This window comes from Oncorhynchus masou, chromosome 9, assembly GCF_036934945.1.
Source record: "Oncorhynchus masou masou isolate Uvic2021 chromosome 9, UVic_Omas_1.1, whole genome shotgun sequence".
NCBI lineage: Eukaryota > Metazoa > Chordata > Actinopteri > Salmoniformes > Salmonidae > Oncorhynchus > Oncorhynchus masou.
In genome coordinates this window covers 452,368-478,279 of record NC_088220.1, presented here as the reverse complement: position 1 = coordinate 478,279, position 25,912 = coordinate 452,368, and the positions used below count along the sequence as shown (strand labels likewise).

Genomic DNA, 25,912 nt, shown 5'->3' with positions numbered 1-25,912 from the left:
GGCACAGACACGGTCTCAATGGGGATAGCTGAGCTGACTACACTGACTATGCTAGTGGCAGACTCCACTAAGCTGGCAGCCTGCTGCCTGGCCTGCGCCCTATCTATCCTCTCCTCTCCTCTCCTCTCCTCTCCTCTCCTCTCCTCTCCTCTCCTCTCCTCTCCTCTCCTCTCCTCTCCTCTCCTCTCCTCTCCTCTCCTCTCCTCTCCTCTCCTCTCCTCTCCTCTCCTCTCCTCCACAGTGTCCATTATCTGCTGTGTCTTCATGTTGTTCCTGTTCCTCTCTGAGCTGAAGGGATTCATAGCCACTGAAATGTAAGTACGTACACACGCCTCCTCTACCTCCACTGACACATTAAATACTAAAAGTACCCGATGAGCACATGATTTCCTGGTTTAAAACCCAGAGACTTTCAGTGGAAGTTAATAAAACTCTCTATTGTTCTGGCTCTTGGTCTTCTTCATCTGGGGTTTTCCCTAAAACACCCCCCCCCCCCCCCACATCCAGAGGTATGAACAGACATCATTCATAGCCAATCAACTGTGAGTACAGCACAGCGTCTCCTGTCTTAACCACAGGTCTGGGGTCAGATACAGTATCAACCTTCGTCCATCCCTTAACTAGTACGGTGACGATAACGTAATGTCTACTGATCTGGAGTCAGATACAGTATCAACCTTCGTCAACCTTCGTCTATCCCTTAACTATGTGGGTACTCACCTATCCCTTAACTATGTGGGTACTCACCTATCCCTTAACTATGTAAGTACCCACCTATCCCTTAACTATGTGGGTACTCACCTATCCCTTAACTATGTAAGTACTCACCTATCCCTTAACTATGTGGGTACTCACCTATCCCTTAACGATGTAAGTACCCACCTATCCCTTAACTATGTAAGTACTCACCTATCCCTTAACTATGTGGGTACTCACCTATCCCTTAACTATGTGGGTACTCACCTATCCCTTAACTATGTGGGTACTCACCTATCCCTTAACTATGTAAGTACTCACCTATCCCTTAACTATGTGGGTACTCACCTATCCCTTAACGATGTAAGTACCCACCTATCCCTTAACTATGTAAGTACTCACCTATCCCTTAACTATGTGGGTACTCACCTATCCCTTAACTATGTGGGTACTCACCTATCCCTTAACTATGTGGGTACTCACCTATCCCTTAACTATGTAAGTACTCACCTATCCCTTAACTATGTGGGTACTCACCTATCCCTTAACTATGTGGGTACTCACCTATCCCTTAACGATGTAAGTACCCACCTATCCCTTAACTATGTAAGTACTCACCTATCCCTTAACTATGTAAGTACTCACCTATCCCTTAACTATGTAAGTACTCACCTATCCCTTAACTAGTACGGTGACGATAACATAATACTTCCCTTAACTTAACACACTACAGATATAAGACTTTTACCATTTACAGTGTTGGTTAGGGACATCATCTATGCTGGACAGAGTGTTACTTAGGGACATCATCTATGCTGGACAGATTAGTGTTGCTTAGGGACATTATCTATGCTGGACAGAGTGCTGGTTAGGGACATCATCTATGCTGGACAGAGTGTTGGTTAGGGACATTATCTATGCTGGACAGAGTGCTGGTTAGGGACATCATCTATGCTAGACAGAGTGTTGGTTAGGGGCATCATCTATGCTCTCCACTCCCTCTGGGCTCCACACATGAAATGTTCAAAATGCCCATAATCTATTTCCTGTTCTGTTGAAGACGCAACAAAGACAGAAGCGTAACAAAAGAGTGATCATGAATGAGGATGTCCTGTGTTCATTATGATGCTTCGTGACGCGGCTGGTGTAGTTACCAACATGGAGACGTCTTCCTGACGGGATATCACGCTGTGTGCATCAGGCAGCTTGAGATTGGGGGAGGAAGGGAGGACAGCTTCTCTGCTGGGTGTGATGTGGACAGAACAGCTTCTTTACGCTGTGGGAGAGGTGGGGGGCAGGGGGGAGGGAGGAGAGAACGGGAATTAGATTACAAAGATGAACCAATGTACTTTTCTCACAATTAGCAGGAAGAAGAACATTGTGGGTACATTGTGACAGCTGGGGGTGAATCAGAACATTGTGGCAGCTGGGGGTGAATCAGAACATTGTGACAGCTGGGGGTGAATCAGAACATTGTGACAGCTGGGGGTGAATCAGAACATTGTGGGTACATTGTGACAGCTGGGGGTGAATCAGAGCATTGTGGCAGCTGGGGGTGAATCAGAACATTGTGGGTACATTGTGACAGCTGGGGGTGAATCAGAACATTGTGGGTACATTGTGACAGCTGGGGGTGAATCAGAGCATTGTGGGTACATTGTGACAGCTGGGGGTGAATCAGAACATTGTGGGTACATTGTGACAGCTGGGGGTGAATCAGAGCGTTGTGGCAGCTGGGGGTGAATCAGAACATTGTGGGTACATTGTGACAGCTGGGGGTGAATCAGAGCATTGTGGCAGCTGGGGGTGAATCAGAACATTGTGGGTACATTGTGACAGCTGGGGGTGAATCAGAACATTGTGGGTACATTGTGACAGCTGGGGGTGAATCAGAGCATTGTGGCAGCTGGGGGTGAATCAGAACATTGTGGGTACATTGTGACAGCTGGGGGTGAATCAGAGCATTGTGGCAGCTGGGGGTGAATCAGAACATTGTGGGTACATTGTGACAGCTGGGGGTGAATCAGAACATTGTGGGTACATTGTGACAGCTGGGGGTGAATCAGAGCATTGTGGGTACTTTGTGACAGCTGGGGGTAAATCAGAACATTGTGGGTACATTGTGACAGCTGGGGGTGAATCAGAACATTGTGGGTACATTGTGACAGCTGGGGGTAAATCAGAACATTGTGGGTACATTGTGACAGCTGGGGGTGAATCAGAGCATTGTGGGTACATTGTGACAGCTGGGGGTGAATCAGAGCATTGTGGCAGCTGGGGGTGAATCAGAACATTGTGGGTACATTGTGGCAGCTGGGGGTGAATCAGAGCATTGTGGGTACATTGTGACAGCTGGGGGTGAATCAGAGCATTGTGGGTACATGGGGACAGCTGGGGGTGAATCAGAGCATTGTGGGTACATTGTGACAGCTGGGGGTGAATCAGGACATTGAAAGCGATCTAAACTAATGAAGATGGTTTATCTCTCCCACTTAGTGTGTTCCTTGAAAGATGCTCCATGTTCTATACCTTGAATGCTTATATACCGAGCATTCAGGACGGTATTCAGGCCACTGGACCTTTTCCACATTTTGTTACTTTTCTGAAATTGATTTTAAAAGATTATTATCTTCAATCTACACCTAATACCCCATAATGACAAAGCAAAAACAGGTTTGTAGACAGTTTAGTTGTTTTTTTGTTTTGTTGCAAAAATATCACATTTCCATAAGTATTCAGACCCTTTACTCAGTACTTTGTTGAAGCACCTTTGGCAGCGATTACAGCCTTGAGTCTTCTTGGGTATTGTGCTATAAGCTTGGCACACGTGAATTTGGGGAGTTTCTCCCATTCTTCTTCTCTGCAGATACTCTCAAGCTCTGTCAGGTTGGATGGGAAGTGTCACAGCCATTTTCAGGTCTCTCCAGAGATGTTCAAGTCCAGGCTCAGGCTGAACCACTCAAGGACATTCAGAAATGTGTCCCAAAGCCACTCCTGCATTGTCTTGGCTGTGTGCCCAGGGTCATTGTCCTCTTGGAAGGTGAACCTTCACCCCAGTCTGAGGTCCTGAGTGCTCTGGAGCAGGTTTTCATTAAGGATCTCTGATCTGTTCATCTTTCCCTCGATCCTGACTAGTCTCCCAGTCCATGCCGCTGAAAAACATCTCCACAGCATGATGCTGCCACCACCATGCTTCACCGTCGGGATTTTGCAAGGTTTCCTCCAGACATGATGCTTGGCATTCAGGCCAAAGAGTTCAATCTTGGTTTCATCAGACCAGAGAATCTTGTTTCTCATGGTCTGAGAAGTCCTTTAGGTGCCTTTTTGGCAAACTCCAAGTGGGCTGTCATGTGACTTACTGTTACAGGAATTAAATTGCTCTATGTTTTAATACCCAATTAAAATGAAACACTCTGTCATTTCATAAGGATTTGCATGACCCTTATTCTATAATAATGGACAGAGCCCAGTCTTAAAGTCAATCAGCAGAGTTTATTCACGAGAGTACTGAACACGATACAGGTTACCACAGGTTAGAAACTGAACATGACGTCATTAGTTCCAGCTCCAACCCGTCTCTTCTCCCACCCTGGTACAAAGGCAGTATCTCAAGCCTTCCCACATCGTCTCGCTACCAATTTAATATAATTTATGGCCGAGGCAAGGTCTTCTTGTGTAGATAAGCATTCTAGCCAGTCTGAAGATATCGTTCATTCATTTCTACCAAGGAACAGACAGTCATTGTTCTAATTCTTGATTATATTTACACACATTATATTCAGTACTAGGGTTAAAAAGACAATTCATACATCTATACAGTAACATAATAGTGTTCTGATTAGTACATATACAGTAACATAGTGTTCTGATTAGTACATATACAGTAACATAGTAGTATTCTGATTAGTACATATACAGTAACATAGTGTTCTGATTAGTACATATACAGTAACATAGTGTTCTGATTAGTACATATACAGTAACATAGTGTTCTGATTAGTACATATACAGTAACATAGTGTTCTGATTAGTACATATACAGTAACATAGTGTTCTGATTAGTACATATACAGTAACATAGTGTTCTGATTAGTACATATACAGTAACATAGTGTTCTGATTAGTACATATACAGTAACATAGTGTTCTGATTAGTACATATACAGTAACATAGTGTTCTGATTAGTACATATACAGTAACATAGTGTTCTGATTAGTACATATACAGTAACATAGTGTTCTGATTAGTACATATACAGTAACATAGTGTTCTGATTAGTACATATACAGTAACATGTAGTATTCTGATTAGTCAGTCCTGATTGCAATGTATACATAATTAGTCATTATTGATAAAAATTCCCTTAACACTTACTGAGGAGTGGCTTCCGTCTGGCCACTCTACCATAAAGGCCTGATTGGTGGAGTGCTGCAGAGATGGTTGTCCTTCTGGAAGGTTCTCCCATCTCCACAGAGGAACTCTGGAGCTCTGTCAGAGTGACCATTGGGTTCTTGTTCACCTTCCTGACCAAGGCCCTTCTCCCCCGATTGCTCAGTTTTGCCGGGCGGACAGCTTTAGGAGGAGACTTGGTGGTTCCAAACATCTTCCGTTTAAGAATGATGGAGGCCACTGTGTTCTTGGGGAGCTTCAATGCTGCAGAAATGTTTTGGTACCCTTCCCCAGATCTGTGCCTCGACACAATCCTGTCTCTGAGCTCTGCTTTCAATTCCTTCGATGCCTTTCCAGATCATGTCCAATCAATTGAATTTACCACAGGTGGACATCAAGTGGTAGAAACATCTCAAGGATGATCAATGGAAACAGGATGCACCTGAGCTCAATTTAGAGTCTCATAGTCTGAATACTTATGTGTTTTTATGTGTTTTTATGTGTTTACTTATGTGTTTTAGTTTTTTTCTCCAAAAATGACTAAACCTGTTTTCACTTTGCCATTATGGGGTATTGTGTGTAAATTGAGGATGAGTTTTTATTTAATCAATTTTAGAATAAAGTAATGTAACAAAATGTGGAAAAAGTCAAATGGTCTGAATGCGAATGATCTAGAAGTCTAACAATCTGCCTCTCTCTCCCTTTCTGCCTCTTTCTGCCTCTCTCTCCCTTTCTGCCTCCCTCTCTCTCTCTCTCTCCCTTTCTGCCTCTCTCTGCCTCTCTCTCTCTCTCTCTGTCTCTCTGCCTCTCTCTGCCTCTCTCTCCCTTTCTGCCTCTCTCTCTCTCTCTCTCTCTCTCTCCCTTTCTGCCTCTCTCTCTCTCTCTCTGTCTCTCTGCCTCTCTCTCTCTCTTTCTCTCTCTCTCTCCCTTTCTGCCTCTCTCTCCCTTTCTGCCTCTCTCTCCCTTTCTGCCTCTCTCTCTCTCTCTCTCTGCCTCTCTCTCCCTTTCTGCCTCTCTCTCTCTCTCTCTCCCTTTTTGCCTCTCTCTCTCCCTTTCTGCCTCTCTCTGCCTCTCTCTCTCCCTTTCTGCCTCTCTCTCTCTCCCTTTCTGCCTCTCTCTCTCTCCCTTTCTGCCTTTCTCTCTCTCTCTCTCTCTCTCTCTCTCCCTTTCTGCCTCTCTCTCTATCTCTGTCTCTCTGCCTCTCTCTGCCTCTCTCTCCCTTTCTGCCTCTCTCTCTCTCTCCCTTTCTGCCTCTCTCTCTGTCTCTCTGCCTCTCTCTCTCTTTCTCTCTCTCTCTCTCCCTTTCTCTCTCTCTCTCTCTGTCTCTCTGCCTCTCTCTCTTTCTTTCTCTCTCTGTCTCTCTCTCTCTCTGTCTCTCTCTGTGTCTCTCTCTCTGTCTCTCTCTCTCTCTGTCTCTCTCTCTCTCTCTGTGTGTCTCTCTCTCTCTGATCTCCCCCCCCCAGTGTTAACGAGCTGTGTGTGGATGACCCTGATAAGAACAGTGGTGGGAAGATTGATGTGAGTTTGAACATCAGTTTGCCAAACTTACACTGTGATTGTGAGTATATTATACATTCATTCATATCCACGTATGTACTGTATTACTGTCTGAATGTACTAACTTATACACAATGTACATCTTTATTATATTTTGCCAATATGGTCTGCCCAGAAGACCAGCATCCCGGAGTCACCTCTTCACCGTTGAGGTTGACACTGGTGTTTTGCGGGTACTATTTAATGAAGCTGCCCACAGGAAGTCCAGGACCCAGTTGGGCGGGGTTCAGACCCAGTTGGGCGGGGTTCAGACCCAGTTGGGTTCAGACCCAGGGCCCGGGGAAGTGATGATGGCGATTGCATTGTCTGTGGATTGGTGCAAATTGTATGATAGTCAAAAACTGGATGGTAATAACAGATGATTATCCAATGTGATAGATATATACACACACTACAGTTAAAAAGTTTGGGGCCTCATCGAAATTTCCTTGTTTTTGAAAGAAAAGCTAATTTGTTTTGTCCATTAACATAACCGGTAGGAAGGTAGGAAACAACACTTCCCCTTCGCCGATCCTGCGTGCTCAGCCCCATCCATCCTCAACACTGGGGCCCCACAAGGGTGCGTTCTGAGCCCTCTCCTGTACTCCCTGTTCACCCATGACTGCATGGCCACGCACGCCTCCAACTGAATCATCAAGTTTGCTGACGTCACAACAGTGGTAGGCTTGATTACCAACGATGACGTGACAGCCTACAGGGAGGAGGTGAGGGCCCTGGTGTAGTGGTGCCAGGAAAATAACCTCTCCTTCAACGTCAACAAAACGAAAGAGCTGATCGTGGACTTTTGGAAACGGCAGAGGGAAAAACCTCTTATTCAACCGGACAGTAGTGGAGAAGGTGAAAAGTTTCAAGTTCCTCGTTGAACACATCACAGACATACTGAAATGGTCTGCCCACACAGACAGCGTGGTGAAGAAGGTGGAACAGCGCCTCTTCAACCTCAGGAGGCTGAAGAAATTTGGCTTGTCACCTAAAACCCTCACAAACTTTTACAGATGCACCATTGAGAGCATTCTGTCGGGCTGTATCACCGCCTGGTACGGCAACTGCACTGCCTGCTACCGCAAGGCTCTCCAGAGAGTGGCCAACGCATCACCGGGGGCAAACTACCTGCCCTCCAGGACAACTTCACCACCCGATGTCACAGGAAGGCCAAAAAGATCATCAAGGACATCAACCACTTGAGCCACGGCTTGTTCACCCCGCTATCATCCAGAAGGCGAGGTCAGTACAGGTGCATCAAAGCTGGGACCGAGAGACTGAAAAACAGCTTCTATCTCAAGCCCATCACTGTTAAATGGCCATCACTAGCCGGCGACCACCCTGTCACTCAACCCTACACCTGAAAGGCGGGAATCACTGGTCACTTGAATAATGTTTACATACTGCTTTACTCTTCTCATATTTATAAACTGTATTCTATTCTACTGTATCTTAGTCACTGCCACTCAAACATTGCTCGTCCTAATATTTACAGTGAGGGGAAAAAGTATTTGATCCCCCGCTGATTTTGTACGTTTGCCCACTGACAAAGAAATGATCAGTGTATAATTTAAATGGTAGGTTTATTTGAACAGTGAAAGACAGAATAACAACAACAAAAACATCCAGAAAAACGCATGTCAAAAATGTTATAAATTGATTTGCATTATAATGATTTAGGACTAATATATGTTCGACAAAGCAGGTGTCCACATAGTGTAATTGGTCTTCCCTACATTCCAAAATTAAACAAATTCTATTAATCTCCTTTGAGTGTGGAATGTTATCATTATACATACAGGATAGTTACATTACGCGGCACTACAAACCTTCTATCCATGAGTCTGGGAGAGAACGTAGAGCCCTAGGTCATAGGTCATGCTGTTGGTTCATTGGTGGTGCAGGGCGGCTTTCAATTATAGCGAGTTTGTATATTATTTTCAATAGTGATTTATATTTTCATAATGCCTTCTATTCTTTGTTCCTTTCTCCAGGAGCTGCCAACAGTTTAGTTTTATTTTTCTTGTTACTGTCGATGTTGCCGAACAGATTTCACTTGCATTCCAAAATGAAGCACTGGTTAGTTGGAGGAACAAGGTTGGAGAGCCCATCTGTAGGGGGTAGACTGATCTGTAGGGAGTAGACTGATCTGTATGGAGTAGACTGATCTGTAGGGGGTAGACTGATCTGTAGGGAGTAGACTGATCTGTAGGGGGTAGACTGATCTGTATGGAGTAGACTGATCTGTATGGAGTAGACTGCTCTGTGGGAGTAGACTGCTCTGTGGGGAGTAGACTGATCTGTAGGGAGTAGACTGATCTGTAGGGAGTAGACTGCTCTGTGGGGAGTAGACTGCTCTGTGGGGGGTAGACTGCTCTGTGGGGAGTAGACTGATCTGTAGGGAGTAGACTGATCTGTAGGGAGTAGACTGCTCTGTGGGGAGTAGACTGATCTGTGGGGGGTAGACTGCTCTGTGAGGGGTAGACTGCTCTGTGGGGAGTAGACTGCTCTGTGAGGGGTAGACTGCTCTGTAGGGAGTAGACTGCTCTGTAGGGAGTAGACTGCTCTGTGGGGAGTAGACTGCTCTGTAGGGAGTAGACTGCTCTGTGGGGAGTAGACTGATCTGTAGGGAGTAGACTGCTCTGTGGGGAGTAGACTGCTCTGTGGGGGGTAGACTGCTCTGTGGGGGTAGACTGCTCTGTAGGGAGTAGACTGATCTGTGGGGGGTAGACTGCTCTGTAGGGAGTAGACTGATCTGTGGGGGGTAGACTGCTCTGTGGGGGGTAGACTGCTCTGTGAGGGGTAGACTGCTCTGTGGGGAGTAGACTGCTCTGTGGGGAGTAGACTGCTCTGTGAGGGGTAGACTGCTCTGTGGGGAGTAGACTGATCTGTGGGGAGTAGACTGCTCTGTGGGGGGTAGACTGATCTGTGAGGGAGTAGACTGATCTGTGAGGGGTAGACTGCTCTGTGAGGGGTAGACTGCTCTGTATGGAGTAGACTGCTCTGTATGGAGTAGACTGCTCTGTGGGGGGTAGACTGCTCTGTGAGGGGTAGACTGATCTGTAGGGAGTAGACTGCTCTGTGGGGAGTAGACTGCTCTGTGGGGAGTAGACTGATCTGTAGGGAGTAGACTGCTCTGTGGGGGGTAGACTGATCTGTGGGGGGTAGACTGATCTGTGGGGAGTAGACTGATCTGTGGGGAGTAGACTGATCTGTGGGGGGTAGACTGCTCTGTAGGGAGTAGACTGATCTGTATGGAGTAGACTGCTCTGTGGGGGGTAGACTGATCTGTGGGGAGTAGACTGATCTGTGGGGAGTAGACTGCTCTGTATGGAGTAGACTGCTCTGTGGGGGGTAGACTGCTATGTGGGGGGTAGACTGCTATGTGGGGGGTAGACTGCTCTGTGGGGGGTAGACTGATCTGTGGGGAGTAGACTGCTCTGTAGGAAGTAGACTGCTCTGTGGGGGTAGACTGCTATGTGGGGGTAGACTGCTCTGTGGGGGTAGACTGATCTGTGGGGAGTAGACTGCTCTGTGGGGAGTAGACTGATCTGTGGGGGGTAGACTGCTCTGTAGGGAGTAGACTGATCTGTATGGAGTAGACTGCTCTGTGGGGGGTAGACTGATCTGTGGGGAGTAGACTGCTCTGTGGGGAGTAGACTGATCTGTGGGGGGTAGACTGCTCTGTAGGGAGTAGACTGATCTGTATGGAGTAGACTGCTCTGTGGGGGGTAGACTGCTATGTGGGGGTAGACTGCTCTGTGGGGGGTAGACTGCTCTGTGGGGAGTAGACTGCTCTGTAGGGAGTAGACTGATCTGTGGGGAGTAGACTGCTATGTGGGGGGTAGACTGCTCTGTGGGGGTAGACTGCTCTGTGGGGAGTAGACTGATCTGTGGGGGTAGACTGCTCTGTGGGGGTAGACTGCTCTGTGGGGGTAGACTGCTCTGTGAGGGGTAGACTGCTCTGTGGGGAGTAGACTGATCTGTGGGGAGTAGACTGCTCTGTGGGGGGTAGACTGATCTGTGAGGGAGTAGACTGATCTGTGAGGGGTAGACTGCTCTGTGAGGGGTAGACTGCTCTGTATGGAGTAGACTGCTCTGTATGGAGTAGACTGCTCTGTGGGGGGTAGACTGCTCTGTGAGGGGTAGACTGATCTGTAGGGAGTAGACTGCTCTGTGGGGAGTAGACTGCTCTGTGGGGAGTAGACTGCTCTCTAGGGAGTAGACTGCTCTGTGGGGGGTAGACTGCTCTGTGGGGGGTAGACTGATCTGTGGGGAGTAGACTGATCTGTGGGGAGTAGACTGATCTGTGGGGGGTAGACTGCTCTGTAGGGAGTAGACTGATCTGTATGGAGTAGACTGCTCTGTGGGGGGTAGACTGATCTGTGGGGAGTAGACTGATCTGTGGGGAGTAGACTGCTCTGTATGGAGTAGACTGCTCTGTGGGGGGTAGACTGCTATGTGGGGGGTAGACTGCTCTGTGGGGGGTAGACTGATCTGTGGGGAGTAGACTGCTCTGTAGGAAGTAGACTGCTCTGTGGGGGTAGACTGCTATGTGGGGGGTAGACTGCTCTGTGGGGGGTAGACTGATCTGTGGGGAGTAGACTGCTCTGTGGGGAGTAGACTGATCTGTGGGGGTAGACTGCTCTGTAGGGAGTAGACTGATCTGTATGGAGTAGACTGCTCTGTGGGGGTAGACTGATCTGTGGGGAGTAGACTGCTCTGTGGGGAGTAGACTGATCTGTGGGGGTAGACTGCTCTGTAGGGAGTAGACTGATCTGTATGGAGTAGACTGCTCTGTGGGGGGTAGACTGCTATGTGGGGGGTAGACTGCTCTGTGGGGGGTAGACTGCTCTGTGGGGAGTAGACTGCTCTGTAGGGAGTAGACTGATCTGTGGGGAGTAGACTGCTATGTGGGGGGTAGACTGCTCTGTGGGGGGTAGACTGCTCTGTGGGGAGTAGACTGATCTGTGGGGGGTAGACTGATCTGTGGGGGGTAGACTGCTCTGTGGGGGGTAGACTGCTCTGTGAGGGGTAGACTGCTCTGTGGGGGGTAGACTGCTCTGTAGGGAGTAGACTGATCTGTAGGGGGTAGACTGCTCTGTGGGGAGTAGACTGCTCTGTGGGGAGTAGACTGCTCTGTGGGGAGTAGACTGATCTGTGGGGGGTAGACTGCTCTGTGGGGGGTAGACTGATCTGTGGGGAGTAGACTGATCTGTGGGGGGTAGACTGCTCTGTGGGGAGTAGACTGATCTGTGGGGAGTAGACTGCTCTGTGGGGGGTAGACTGCTCTGTGGGGAGTAGACTGCTCTGTATGGAGTAGACTGCTCTGTAGGGGGTAGACTGCTCTGTGGGGAGTAGACTGCTCTGTGGGGAGTAGACTGATCTGTGGGGAGTAGACTGCTCTGTAGGGAGTAGACTGCTCTGTGGGGAGTAGACTGATCTGTGGGGAGTAGACTGCTCTGTAGGGAGTAGACTGCTCTGTGGGGAGTAGACTGCTCTGTGGGGAGTAGACTGCTCTGTATGGAGTAGACTGCTCTGTATGGAGTAGACTGCTCTGTAGGGGGTAGACTGATCTGTGGGGAGTAGACTGCTCTGTGGGGAGTAGACTGCTCTGTGGGGAGTAGACTGCTCTGTGGGGAGTAGACTGCTCTGTGGGGAGTAGACTGCTATGTAGGGAGTAGACTGATCTGTGGGGGGTAGACTGCTCTGTGGGGAGTAGACTGCTCTGTATGGAGTAGACTGCTCTGTAGGGGGTAGACTGCTCTGTAGGGAGTAGACTGATCTGTGGGGGGTAGACTGCTCTGTGGGGAGTAGACTGCTCTGTGGGGAGTAGACTGCTCTGTGGGGAGTAGACTGCTCTGTGGGGAGTAGACTGATCTGTATGGAGTAGACTGCTCTGTGGGGGGTAGACTGCTCTGTGGGGGGTAGACTGCTCTGTGGGGGGTAGACTGCTCTGTGGGGAGTAGACTGATCTGTGGGGAGTAGACTGCTCTGTGGGGGGTAGACTGATCTGGTAATGAGTCAGTCCTGCTCTGTGGGGAGTAGACTGATCTGTGGGGAGTAGACTGATCTGTGGGGGGTAGACTGCTCTGTGGGGGGTAGACTGCTCTGTGGGGGGTAGACTGCTCTGTGGGGAGTAGACTGATCTGTGGGGAGTAGACTGCTCTGTGGGGGGTAGACTGATCTGGTAATGAGTCAGTCCTGCTCTGTGGGGAGTAGACTGATCTGTGGGGAGTAGACTGATCTGTGGGGGGTAGACTGATCTGGTAATGAGTCAGTCCTGCTCTGTGGGGAGTAGACTGCTCTGTGGGGAGTAGACTGCTCTGTAGGGAGTAGACTGCTCTGTATGGAGTAGACTGATCTGTGGGGAGTAGACTGATCTGTGGGGGGTAGACTGCTCTGTGGGGGGTAGACTGCTCTCTGGGGGGTAGACTGCTCTGTGGGGAGTAGACTGATCTGTGGGGAGTAGACTGCTCTGTGGGGGGTAGACTGATCTGGTAATGAGTCAGTCCTGCTCTGTGGGGAGTAGACTGATCTGTGGGGAGTAGACTGATCTGTGGGGAGTAGACTGATCTGTGGGGGGTAGACTGCTCTGTGGGGGTAGACTGATCTGTGGGGAGTAGACTGATCTGTGGGGGGCAGACTGCTCTGTGGGGGGTAGACTGCTCTGTGGGGGGTAGACTGCTCTGTGGGGAGTAGACTGATCTGTGGGGAGTAGACTGATCTGTGGGGGGTAGACTGCTCTGTGGGGGGTAGACTGCTCTCTGGGGGTAGACTGCTCTGTGGGGAGTAGACTGATCTGTGGGGAGTAGACTGATCTGTGGGGGGTAGACTGATCTGGTAATGAGTCAGTCCTGCTCTGGTCTAAAGTAGGGATGTAGGGAATAGGGCTCTGGTCTAAAGTAGTGCTCTATGTAGGGAATAGGGCTCTGGTCTAAAGTAGTGCTCTATGTAGGGAATAGGGCTCTGGTCTAAAGTAGTGCTCTATGTAGGGAATAGGGCTCTGGTCTAAAGTAGTGCTCTATATAGGGAATAGGGTCCTGGTCTAAAGTAGTGTACTATGTAGGGAATAGGGCTCCAGGTTGTTATTCTCAGGTAATGACTACTGTCTGAGTAACAACCAGGTAAATCATCATAGTAAATTGGTAACAGAAACGACTGTGATGTCCAGCTGAAGCCTCATGCTGTGTGAACAATATACACTCAACACTTTAGGCCACAACTAAACACTGTCCCTAATGTCAAAATCAAATTAGATTTGTTACATGCTTCATAAACAACAGGAATAAATGTGAAATGCTTTCTCACAGTCCCGACAACGCAGAGAGAAACAACATTAATAATAGTAAATCGATGAGTAACGATGGCTCTAATCTCTCAGTATTACATATACTCTTCTTCTTCGGTTATATTGTATCTTCCATCCCCTCCTCCCTCACAGATACTAAAACAAGCCAAGATCTTTGACTTCATGGAATAACACATGATGAATATAATCCTCCTCATCGTGTTTCTCTGAGGGGGTCTGTACCTGCCTTACATAGAAGAGAAAGAAAGAGACCAAGAAGAGAATCGGGGCATGACATCACACTGTTCAGTATTCAACCTCTATTTTGGGACGTTGTGAAATATTAAGACTGATATAGAAGTTATTCTCCAGCCTTCTAGATGTCTCTCTATAAATTACAGCATTCTCTACTTCCTTAAATGAGCATCTGACTTTTCTCCTTTACCAACATATGAAGAGAAATCTGAATGACCTCATTCTCTCGACCCTATTTTAAATATCTATTTAGAAATCTGAAATGGAGAGAGTTGACTTTTGTCTCGGCCTCTAGCTTACGAACACGCATCTATATCCATACTGCATTTTGATCCGGGTTGTATTTTAGGAGCAGCAGATGGTTTCAAACTTATCGTCTGAGATACCAAAAGTTGAAGGTCGCTCTGGATAGACACCAGACCCCCTCTCTCTTCTGTATCCATCACCCCATAGAGGGGGTCCTTAAATTGGATCCTGTCTGCCTATGTGCCAGGAGAGATCAAGACTGAGAGAAAGCGAGAGAGTGTTACTATGTACTGTGACTAGGCAGGTACCCAACAGAAATTATCTGACCACTGTTGTTCTCTCTCTCTCTCTCTCTCTCTCCCCAGTGGTGGGTCTGGATATCCAGGATGAGATAGGTCATCATGAGGTGGGGCACATAGACAACTCCATGAAGGTTCCTCTCAACCATGGATATGGTTGTCGCTTCGAGGGAGAGTTCACTATTAACAAAGTAAGGAGACACTGCTGACCCCCACAGACCTCCGACAGAGAAACTAGTAGTAATAATAATAATAATAATAATATAGCAGTAATAAGTAATAACTAGCAGTTATTTCTTACATTGTCGGCCCAGAAAGAACTTCACTGGACTATGTAAACTGGAAACCATACATCCTGAGGTGGCATTTATTGTAGCTGGGGATTTTAACAAAGCCAAGAATTTAGGAAGTCTGGTTCTATCAGCATATCGAACGCACAACGAGCTTTCTGGATCATTGCTACTTGAACTTCATCCAAAGCCCTTCGGGCAAATCTGACCACGACTCCATTTTGCTCCCAGCCTATAGACAGACAGAAACTAAAACAGGAAACACCCGTGCTCAGGTCAATACAACGCTGGTCTGACCAATCGGCTTCCACGCTTCAAGATTGCCTCAGTCACGTGGACTGGGATATGTTCCGGATAGCCTCAGACAATAACATTAATGTACACGCTGACTTGGTGAGCATGTTTATTAGCAAGTGCATCGGAGATGTTGTACCCTCTGTGACCAATAAAAACTTCCCTAACCGGAAACCGTGGATTGATGGCAGCATTCGCGTGAAACTGAAAGCGCGAACCCCACTTTTAATCAGGGCAAGGCGACCAGAAACATGACCGAATACAAACAGTGCAGCTATTCCCTCCGCAAGGCAATCAAACAAGCTAAGCGTCAGTATAGAGACAAGGTAGAATCTCAATTCAACGGCTCAGACACAAGAGGTATGTGGCAGGGTCTACAGTCAATCACGGATTACAAAAAGAAAACCAGCCCCTAGACATCGACGTCTTGCTCCCAGACAAATTAAACAACTTATTTGCTCACTTTGAGGACAATACAGTACCACTGACATGGCCTGCTACCAAAACCTGTGGGCTCTCCTTCTCCGTGGCCGACGTGAGTAAGACATTTAAACATGTTAACCCTCGTAAGGCTGCAGGCCCAGACGGCATCCACAGCCGCGTCCTCAGAGCATGCGCAGACCAGCTGGCTGGTGTGTTTACGGACATATTCAATCAATCCCTATCCCAGTCTGCTGTTCACACATGCTTCAAGAGGGACACCATTGTTCTTGTTCCCAAGAAAGCTAAGGTAACTGAGCTAAACGACTACCGCTCACTTCTGTCATCATGAGATACTAGTCAAGGACCAGATCACCTCCACCCTACCTGATAGCCTGGACCCACTTCAGTTTGCTTACTGCCCCAACAGGTCCACAGACCTATCCCATCTGGACATGTCAGAATGCTGTTCTTTGACAACACAGGGTGCGGCATCGACTGGGTCCTGGACTTCCTGACGGGCCGCCCCCAGGTAGTGAAGGTAGGAAACAACATCTCCACCCCACTGATCCTCAACACTGGGGCCCCACAAGGGTGCGTTCTGAGCCCTCTCCTGTACTCCCTGTTCACCCATGACTGCGTGGCCATGCACCAACCTCAGGAAGCTGAAGAAATTTGGCTTGTCACCGGAGACCCTCAAACTTTTACAGATGCACAATTGACAGCATCCTGTCGGGCTGTATCACCGTCTAGTACGGCAACTGCTCCGCCCTCAACCGTAAGGCTCTCCAGAGGGTAGTGAGGTCTGCACAACGCATCACCGGGAGCAAACGACCTGCCCTCCAGGACACAGCACCCGATGTCACAGGAAGGCCAAAAAGATCATCAAGGACAACAACCACCCGAGCCACTGCCTGTTCACCCCGCTATCATCCAGAAGGTGAGGTCAGTACAGGTGCATCAAAACTGGGACCGAGAGACTGAAAAACAGCTTCTATCTCAAGGCCATCAGACTGTTAAACAGCCATCACTAACATAGTGGCTGCTGTCAACATACTGACTCAAATCTCTGGCCACTTAAATACATGGATTTAAAAAAGGTTTCACTAGTCACTTTAAATAATACCACTTTAATAATGTTTACACATCCTACATTACTCATCTCATATTTATATACTGTATTCTACATCCTCTACTTCATCTTGCCTATGATGTTCGGCCATCGCTCATCCATATATTTATATGTACATATTCTTATTCATTCCTCTACACTTGTTTGTAAAAGGTAGTTGTTGTGAAATTGTTAGATTACTTGTTGGTTATTACTGCATGGTCGGAACTAGAAACACAAGCATTTCACTACACTCGCATTAACATCTGCTAACCATGTGTATGTGACCAATAACATCTGCTAACCATGTGACCAATAAGATCTGCTAACCATGTGTATGTGACCAATAACATCTGCTAACCATGTGACCAATAACATCTGCTAACCATGTGTATGTGACCAATAACATCTGCTAACCGTGTGACCAATAAGATCTGCTAACCATGTGTATGTGACCAATAACATCTGTTAACCATGTGTATGTGACCAATAACATCTGTTAACCATGTGTATGTGACCAATAAGATCTGCAAACCATGTGTATGTGACCAATAACATCTGTTAACCATGTGTATGTGACCAATAAGATCTGCTAACCATGTGTATGTGACCAATAACATCTGCTAACCGTGTGACCAATAAGATCTGTTAACCATGTGTATGTGACCAATGACATCTGCTAACCATGTGACCAATAAGATCTGCTAACCATGTGTATGTGACCAATAACATCTGCTAACCATGTGACCAATAACATCTACTAACCATGTGTATGTGACCAATAACATCTGCTAACCGTGTGACCAATAACATCTGCTAACCATGTGTATGTGACCAATAACATCTGTTAACCATGTGTATGTGACCAATAACATCTGTTAACCATGTGTATGTGACCAATAAGATCTGCTAACCATGTGTATGTGACCAATAACATCTGTTAACCATGTGTATGTGACCAATAACATCTGTTAACCATGTGTATGTGACCAATAAGATCTGCAAACCATGTGTATGTGACCAATAACATCTGTTAACCATGTGTATGTGACCAATAAGATCTGCTAACCATGTGTATGTGACCAATAACATCTGTTAACCATGTGTATGTGACCAATAACATCTGTTAACCATGTGTATGTGACCAATAAGATCTGCTAACCATGTGTATGTGACCAATAACATCTGTTAACCATGTGTATGTGACCAATAAGATCTGCAAACCATGTGTATGTGACCAATAACATCTGTTAACCATGTGTATGTGACCAATAACATCTGTTAACCATGTGTATGTGACCAATAACATCTGTTAACCATGTGTATGTGACCAATAAGATCTGCTAACCATGTGTATGTGACCAATAACATCTGTTAACCATGTGTATATGACCAATAACATCTGCTAACCATGTGACCAATAACATCTGCTAACCATGTGTATGTGACCAATAACATCTGTTAACCATGTGTATGTGACCAATAAGATCTGCTAACCATGTGTATGTGACCAATAACATCTGCTAACCATGTGACCAATAACATCTGTTAACCATGTGTATGTGACCAATAAGATCTGCTAACCATGTGTATGTGACCAATAACATCTGCTAACCATGTGACCAATAACATCTGTTAACCATGTGTATGTGACCAATAAGATCTGCTAACCATGTATATGTGACCAATAACATCTGATTTGATTTGACAGCTCACAAAACCACAGGTCACTTCAGACAGATTTTCCAGTTTGCACACACAACCGTCACTGAACCCTGAGAGAGCTCCAGTTACCCAGAGAGACCCGTGTTTCTCCTGTCTCCTCTCCTGTCTCCTCTCCAGTCTCCTGTTTCCTCTCTTGTCTCCTCTCCTGTCTCCTCTCCTGTCTCCTCTCCTGTCTCCTGTCTCCTCTCCTGTCTCCTCTCCTGTCTCCTCTCCTGTGTGTTTCCCCTGTCTCCTCTCCTGTCTCCTCTCTGGTCTCCTCTCCTGTCTCTTCTCTGGTCTCCTCTCCTGTCTCCTCTCCTGTCTCCTCTCTGGTCTCCTCTCCTGTCTCCTCACCTGTCTCCTCTCCTGTCTCTTCTCTGGCCTCCTCTCCTGTCTCCTCTCCTGTCTCCTCTCCTGTCTCCTCTCCTGTGTGTTTCCCCTGTCTCCTCTCCTGTCTCCTCTCTGGTCTCCTCTCCTGTCTCCTCTCTGGTCTCCTCTCCTGTCTCCTCTCCTGTCTCCTCTCCCGTCTCCTCTCCTGTCTCCTCTCCTGTCTCCTCTCCTGTCTCCTCTCCTGTCTCTTCTCTGGCCTCCTCTCCTGTCTCCTCTCCTGTCTCCTCTCCTGTCTCCTCTCCTGTCTCCTCTCCTGTGTGTTTCCCCTGTCTCCTCTCCTGTCTCCTCTCCTCTCCTGTCTCTTCTCCTGTCTCCTCTCCTGTCTCCACTACTGTCTCCTCTCCTGTCTCCTCTCCTGTCTCTTCTCTGGCCTCCTCTCTGGTCTCCTCTCCTGTCTCCTCTCCTGTCTCTTCTCTGGCCTCCTCTCCTGTCGCTTCTCTGGCCTCCTCTCCTGTCTCCTCTCTGGTCTCCTCTCTGGTCTCCTCTCCTGTCTCCTCTCCTGTCTCCTCTCCTGTCTCCTCTCCTGTCTCTTCTCTGGCCTCCTTCTCTGTCTCCTCTCTGGTCTCCTCTCTGGTCTCCTCTCCTGTCTCCTCTCTGGTCTCCTCTCCTGTCTCCTCTCCTGTCTCCACTCCTGTCTCCTCTCCTGTCTCCTCTCCTGTCTCCTCTCCTGTCTCCTCTCCTGTCTCTTCTCTGGCCTCCTCTCCTGTCTCCTCTCCTGTCTCCTCTCCTGTCTCTTCTCTGGTCTCCTCTCCTGTCTCCTCTCTGGTCTCCTCTCCTGTCTCCTCTCCTGTCTCCTCTCTGGCCTCCTCTCCTGTCTCCTCTCCTGTCTCTTCTCTGGCCTCCTCTCCTGTCTCCTCTCCTGTCTATTCTCCTGTCTCTTCTCTGGCCTCCTCTCCTGTCTCCTCTTCTGTCTCTTCTCTGGCCTCCTCTCCTGTCTCCTCTCCTGTCTCCTCTCCAGTCTCCTGTTTCCTCTCTTGTCTCCTCTCCTGTCTCCTCTCCTGTCTCCTCTCCTGTCTCCTCTCCTGTCTCCTCTCCTGTCTCCTCTCCTGTCTCCTGTCTCCTCTCCTGTCTCCTCTCCTGTCTCTTCTCTGGCCTCCTCTCCTGTCTCCTCTCCTGTCTCCTCTCCTGTCTCCTCTCCTGTGTGTTTCTCCTGTCTCCTCTCCTGTGTGTTTCCCCTGTCTCCTCTCCTGTCTCCTCTCCTGTCTCCTCTCCTGTCTCCTGTCCTGTGTGTTTCTCCTGTCTCCTCTCCTGTCTCCTCTCCTGTCTCCTGTCTCCTCTCCTGTCTCCTCTGGGATACGGTTTGACGTCAGCTTCTAACAAGTTGTAACTGGCGTCACAATCCAGTGGATTATTTTAACAGATGAACTTTCTACTGAACTGAATGATCTTCCAACTGGCTGTGCATCAGGACTCCTGGGTTATATAAAGTCTGTGTCCTACTCATCTCTGTATGGTTATATTGTTTTGCTCTCCCTCCAGGTACCAGGTAACTTCCACGTGTCGACCCACAGCCCAGCCCCAGAGCCCTGACATGACACACCTCATACACGAACTGGCCTTCGGGGAGAAACTACTGGTCAGTACAGTTCTGTATAACATGTCTACATTGCCAAAGCAAGTGAAATAGATAATAAACAAAAGTGAAATAAACAATAAAAATGAGCAGTAAACATTACACTCACAGAAGTTCCAAAAGAACAGAGACATTTCAAATGTCATGAGGTGATTATGTTAATATTCAGTGTTGTAATGAAGTGCAAATAGTTAAAGTAAAGGGAAAATAAATAAACATGGGTTGTATTTACAATGGTGCATGTTCTTCACTGGTTGCCCTTTACTTGTGGCATCAGGTCACACATCTTGCTGCTGTGATGTCACACTGTGGTATTTCACCCAGTAGATATGGGAGTTTATCAAGATTGGGTTTGTTTTCAAATTCTTTGTGGATCTGTGTAATCTGAGGGAAATATGTGTCTCTAATATGGGCATACGTTGGGCAGGAGGTTAGGAAGTGCAGCTCAGTTTCCACCTCATTATGTGGTGAGTGAGCACATAGCCTGTCTTCTCTTGAGAGCCATGTCTGCCTACGGCGGCCTTTCTCAATAGCAAGGCGATGCTCACTGAGTCTGTACATAGTCAAAGCTTTCCTTAAGTTTGGGTCAGTCACAGTGGTCAGGTATTCTGCCGCTGTGTACTCTCTGTGTAGGGCCAAATAGCATTCTAGTTTGTTCTGTTTTTTTGTTAATTCTTTCCAATGTGTCAAGTAATTATCTTTTTGTTTTCTCATGATTTGGTTGGATGTAATTGTGCTGCTGTCATGGGGCTCTGTGGGGTGTGTTTGTGAACAGAGCCCCAGGACCAGCTTGCTTAGGGGACTCTTCTCCAGGTTCATCTCTCTGTAGGTGATGGCTTTGTTGTGGAAGGTTTGGGAATCGCTTCCTTTTAGGTGGTTGTAGAATTTAACGTCTCTTTTCTGATCATTTTTGATCATTAGTGGGTATCGGCCTAATTCTGCTCTGCATGCGTTATTTGGTGTTCTACGTTGTACACTGAGGATATTTTTTCAAAATGATGTGTTTGTCCCATTTTGTGAAGTCTTGGCTGGTGAGCAGACCCCAGACCTCACAACCATAGAGGGCAATGGGTGCTATAACTGATTCAAGTATTTTTAGCCAGATCCTCATTGGGATGTTGAGTTTTAGGTTCCTTTTGATGGCATAGAAGGTCCTTCTTCTGTCTCTCAGTTCACAGCTTTGTGGAAGATGTTCTCTGGCCAGTGGGGTTCCTGGTGTGGATGTGTTCATGCCATGCTCCCCTAAGGTGGTGTGTGTGTGTGTGTGTGTGTGTGTGTGTGTGTGTGTGTGTGTGTGTGTGTGTGTGTGTGTGTGTGTGTGTGTGTGTGTGTGTGTGTGTGTGTGTGTGTGTGTGTGTGTGTGTGTGTGTGTGTGTGTGTGTGTGTGTGTGTGTGTGTCCGCAACATGGAGAACAGCGACATTATCTAAGAGTTATCTGGACTATTCAAGAGAGACTTAGTCAAAGACGACAACAGTTAAAAAACACATCAAAGATAAAAACACGTTATGCTAATAACATTACATATTGTATCCAACCAGTAAACATGTCTTCTCTCTCTCTGTCCCGCCCCTACAGGAGTACGTAACCAACCAGTAAACATGTCTCTCTCTGTCCCGCCCCTACAGGAGTACGTAACCAACCAGTAAACATGTCTTCTCTCTCTGTCCCGCCCCTACAGGAGTACGTAACCAACCAGTAAACATGTCTTCTCTCTCTGTCCCGCCCCTACAGGAGTACGTAACCAACCAGTAAACATGTCTTCTCTCTCTGTCCCGCCCCTACAGGAGTACGTAACCAACCAGTAAACATGTCTCTCTCTCTGTCCCGCCCCTACAGGAGTACGTAACCAACCAGTAAACATGTCTTCTCTCTCTGTCCCGCCCCTACAGGAGTACGTAACCAACCAGTAAACATGTCTTCTCTCTCTCTGTCCCGCCCCTACCGGAGTACGTAACCAACCAGTAAACATGTCTCTCTCTGTCCCGCCCCTACAGGAGTACGTAACCAACCAGTAAACATGTCTCTCTCTGTCCCGCCCCTACAGGAGTACGTAACCAACCAGTAAACATGTATATCTCTCTGTCCCGCCCCTACAGGAGTACGTAACCAACCAGTAAACATGTCTATCTCTCTGTCCCGCCCCTACAGGAGTACGTAACCAACCAGTAAACATGTCTTCTCTCTCTGTCCCGCCCCTACAGGAGTACGTAACCAACCAGTAAACATGTCTTCTCTCTCTGTCCCGCCCCTACAGGAGTACGTAGCCAACCAGTAAACATGTCTTCTCTCTCTGTCCCGCCCCTACAGGAGTACGTAACCAACCAGTAAACATGTCTTCTCTCTCTGTCCCGCCCCTACCGGAGTACGTAGCCAACCAGTAAACATGTCTCTCTCTGTCCCGCCCCTTCAGGAGTACGTAACCAACCAGTAAACATGTCTCTCTCTCTGTCCCGCCCCTACAGGAGTACGTAACCAACCAGTAAACATGTCTCTCTCTGTCCCGCCCCTTCAGGAGTACGTAACCAACCAGTAAACATGTCTCTCTCTCTGTCCCGCCCCTACAGGAGTACGTAACCAACCAGTAAACATGTCTCTCTCTCTGTCCCGCCCCTACAGGAGTACGTAACCAACCAGTAAACATGTCTCTCTCTGTCCCGCCCCTACAGGAGTACGTAACCAACCAGTAAACATGTCTCTCTCTGTCCCGCCCCTACAGGAGTACGTAACCAACCAGTAAACATGTCTTCTCTCTCTGTCCCGCCCCTACAGGAGTACGTAACCAACCAGTAAACATGTCTCTCTCTCTGTCCCGCCCCTACAGGAGTACGTAACCAACCAGTAAACATGTCTCTCTCTCTGTCCCGCCCCTACAGGAGTACGTAACCAACCAGTAAACATGTCTCTCTCTCTGTCCCGCCCCTACAGGAGTACGTAACCAACCAGTAAACATGTCTTCTCTCTCTGTCCCGCCCCTACAGGAGTACGTAACCAACCAGTAAACATGTCTTCTCTCTCTGTCCCGCCCCTACAGGAGTACGTAACCAACCAGTAAACATGTCTCTCTCTCTGTCCCGCCCCTACAGGAGTACGTAACCAACCAGTAAACATGTCTCTCTCTCTGTCCCGCCCCTACAGGAGTACGTAACCAACCAGTAAACATGTCTCTCTCTCTGTCCCGCCCCTACAGGAGTACGTAACCAACCAGTAAACATGTCTTCTCTCTCTGTCCCGCCCCTACAGGAGTACGTAACCAACCAGTAAACATGTCTTCTCTCTCTCTGTCCCGCCCCTACAGGAGTACGTAGCCTATAGCCACACAGGAAGGATTATCCCAGCTATCTGGTTCCGCTATGACCTCGGTCCAATCACAGTGAAGTACACAGAGAAGAGACAACCCCTCTACCGGTTCATAACTATGGTAAGTTACCCCAACCCTTAACCCTTACCCCTTAACCCCTAACCCTTAACCCTTAACCCCAACCCTTACCCCTTCACCCCTAACCCTTAACCCTTAACCCTTAACCCTTAACCCTTAACCCCCAACCCTCAACCCCTAACCCTTAACCCCTAACCCTAGCCCTAACCCTTAACCCCTAACCCCAACCCTTAACCCCTAACCCTTAACCCAAACCCTTAACCCTTAACCCTTAACCCCTGACCCTTAACCCCTAACCCCAACCCTTAACCCCAACCCTTAACACTTAACCCTTAACCCCTGACCCTTAACCCCAACCCTTAACCCTTAACCCTTAACCCCTGACCCTTAACCCTTAACCCCTGACCCTTACCCCTTAACCCCTAACCCTTAACCCTAACCTCATGTCCACATCCCGGTTAAACCCTAACTCCTGACCTGTCCTCCCCTCCAGATCTGTGCTATCATCGGAGGGCGTTCACGATAGCAGGCATCATAGACTCCTGTATATTCACAGCCTCCGAGGCCTGGAGGAAGATCCAGATAGGAAAGATGTCCCGAGGACGTGTCACTACGCTGTCCCGAGGACGTGTCACTACGCTGTCCCGAGGACGTGTCACTACGCGGTCCCGAGGACGTGTCACTACGCTGTCCCGAGGACGTGTCACTACGCTGTCCAGAGGACGTGTCACTACGCTGTCCCGAGGACGTGTCACTACGCTGTCCCGAGGACGTGTCACTACGCTTTCCCGAGGACGTGTCACTACGCTGTCCCGAGGACGTGTCACTAGGCTGTCCAGAGGACGTGTCACTACGGTGTCCAGAGGACGTGTCACTACGCTGTCCAGAGGACGTGTCACTACGCTGTCCCGAGGACGTGTCACTACGCTGTCCCGAGGACGTGTCACTACGCTGTCCCGAGGACGTGTCACTACGCTGTCCCGAGGACGTGTCACTACGCTGTCCCGAGGACGTGTCACTACGCTGTCCCGAGGACGTGTCACTACGCTGTCCCGAGGACGTGTCACTACGCTGTCCAGAGGACGTGTCACTACGCTGTCCAGAGGACGTGTCACTACGCTGTCCAGAGGACGTGTCACTAAGCTGTCCCGAGGACGTGTCACTAAGCTGTCCAGAGGACGTGTCACTACGCTGTCCCGAGGACGTCTCACTACGCTGTCCTGAGGACGTGTCACTACGCTGTCCAGAGGACGTCTCACTACGCTGTCCAGAGGACGTGTCACTACGCTGTCCCGAGGACGTGTCGCTACGCTGTCCCGAGGATGTCTCGCTACGCTGTCCAGAGGACGTGTCACTACGCTGTCCAGAGGACGTGTCACTACGCTGTCCCGGGGACGTGCCACTACGCCGAGGACGTCTCACTACGCTGTCCCGAGGAAGTGTCGCTACGCTGTCCCGAGGATGTCTCGCTACGCTGTCCAGAGGACGTGTCACTACGCTGTCCCGAGGACGTGTCACTACGCTGTCCCGAGGAAGTGTCACTACGCTGCCCCGAGGACGTGTCACTACGCTGTCCAGAGGACGTGTCACTACGCTGTCCAGAGGACGTGTCACTACGCTGTCCTGAGGACGTGTCACTACGCTGTCCAGAGGACGTGTCACTACGCTGTCCCGGGGACGTGCCACTACGCCGAGGACGTCTCACTACGCTGTCCCGAGGACGTGTCACTACGCTGTCCCGAGGACGTGTCACTACGCTGTCCCGAGGACGTGTCACTACGCTGTCCCGAGGAAGTGTCACTACGCTGTCCCGAGGAAGTGTCACTACGCTGTCCAGAGGACGTATTACTACGCTGTCCCGGGAACGTGTCACTACGCCAAGGACGTGTCACTACGCTGTCCCGAGGACGTGTCACTACGCTGTCCCGAGGAAGTGTCACTACGCTGTCCAGAGGACGTATCACTACGCTGTCCCGGGAACGTGTCACTACGCCAAGGACGTGTCACAACGCTGTCCCGAGGACGTATCACTACGC

General features: G+C 48.5%; 1 protein-coding gene across 2 annotated transcripts; it reads left to right on the top strand.

Moving 5' to 3' along the window:
* Positions 1–250: 250 nt before the first annotated feature.
* Positions 251–24,540, top strand: LOC135545411 (endoplasmic reticulum-Golgi intermediate compartment protein 1-like). Of its 2 annotated transcripts, none has more exons than XM_064973017.1 (5): positions 251–314; positions 14,783–14,907; positions 20,405–20,501; positions 23,796–23,918; positions 24,370–24,540. In XM_064973017.1, the coding sequence occupies exons 2-5, from the start codon at positions 14,864–14,866 to the stop codon at positions 24,400–24,402; spliced, it is 297 nt and encodes a 98-aa protein (XP_064829089.1). In that variant the 5' UTR covers positions 251–314; positions 14,783–14,863; the 3' UTR covers positions 24,403–24,540. The 2 variants fall into 2 exon arrangements, with proteins under 2 accessions (XP_064829089.1, XP_064829088.1); XM_064973016.1 differs by lacking the exon at positions 251–314 and adding an exon at positions 6,550–6,604.
* Positions 24,541–25,912: the final 1,372 nt, after the last annotated feature.

Bases quoted from the DNA above. Each gene is read 5' to 3' on its own strand.
- LOC135545411 (XM_064973017.1), top strand. From the start codon at position 14,864: ATGGATATGGTTGTCGCTTCGAGGGAGAGTTCACTATTAACAAA. The intron at 14,908-20,404 runs GTAAGGAGACAC...CTCTCCCTCCAG, and splicing joins GAGAGTTCACTATTAACAAA to GTACCAGGTAACTTCCACGT. The intron at 23,919-24,369 runs GTAAGTTACCCC...CCTCCCCTCCAG, and splicing joins TCTACCGGTTCATAACTATG to ATCTGTGCTATCATCGGAGG.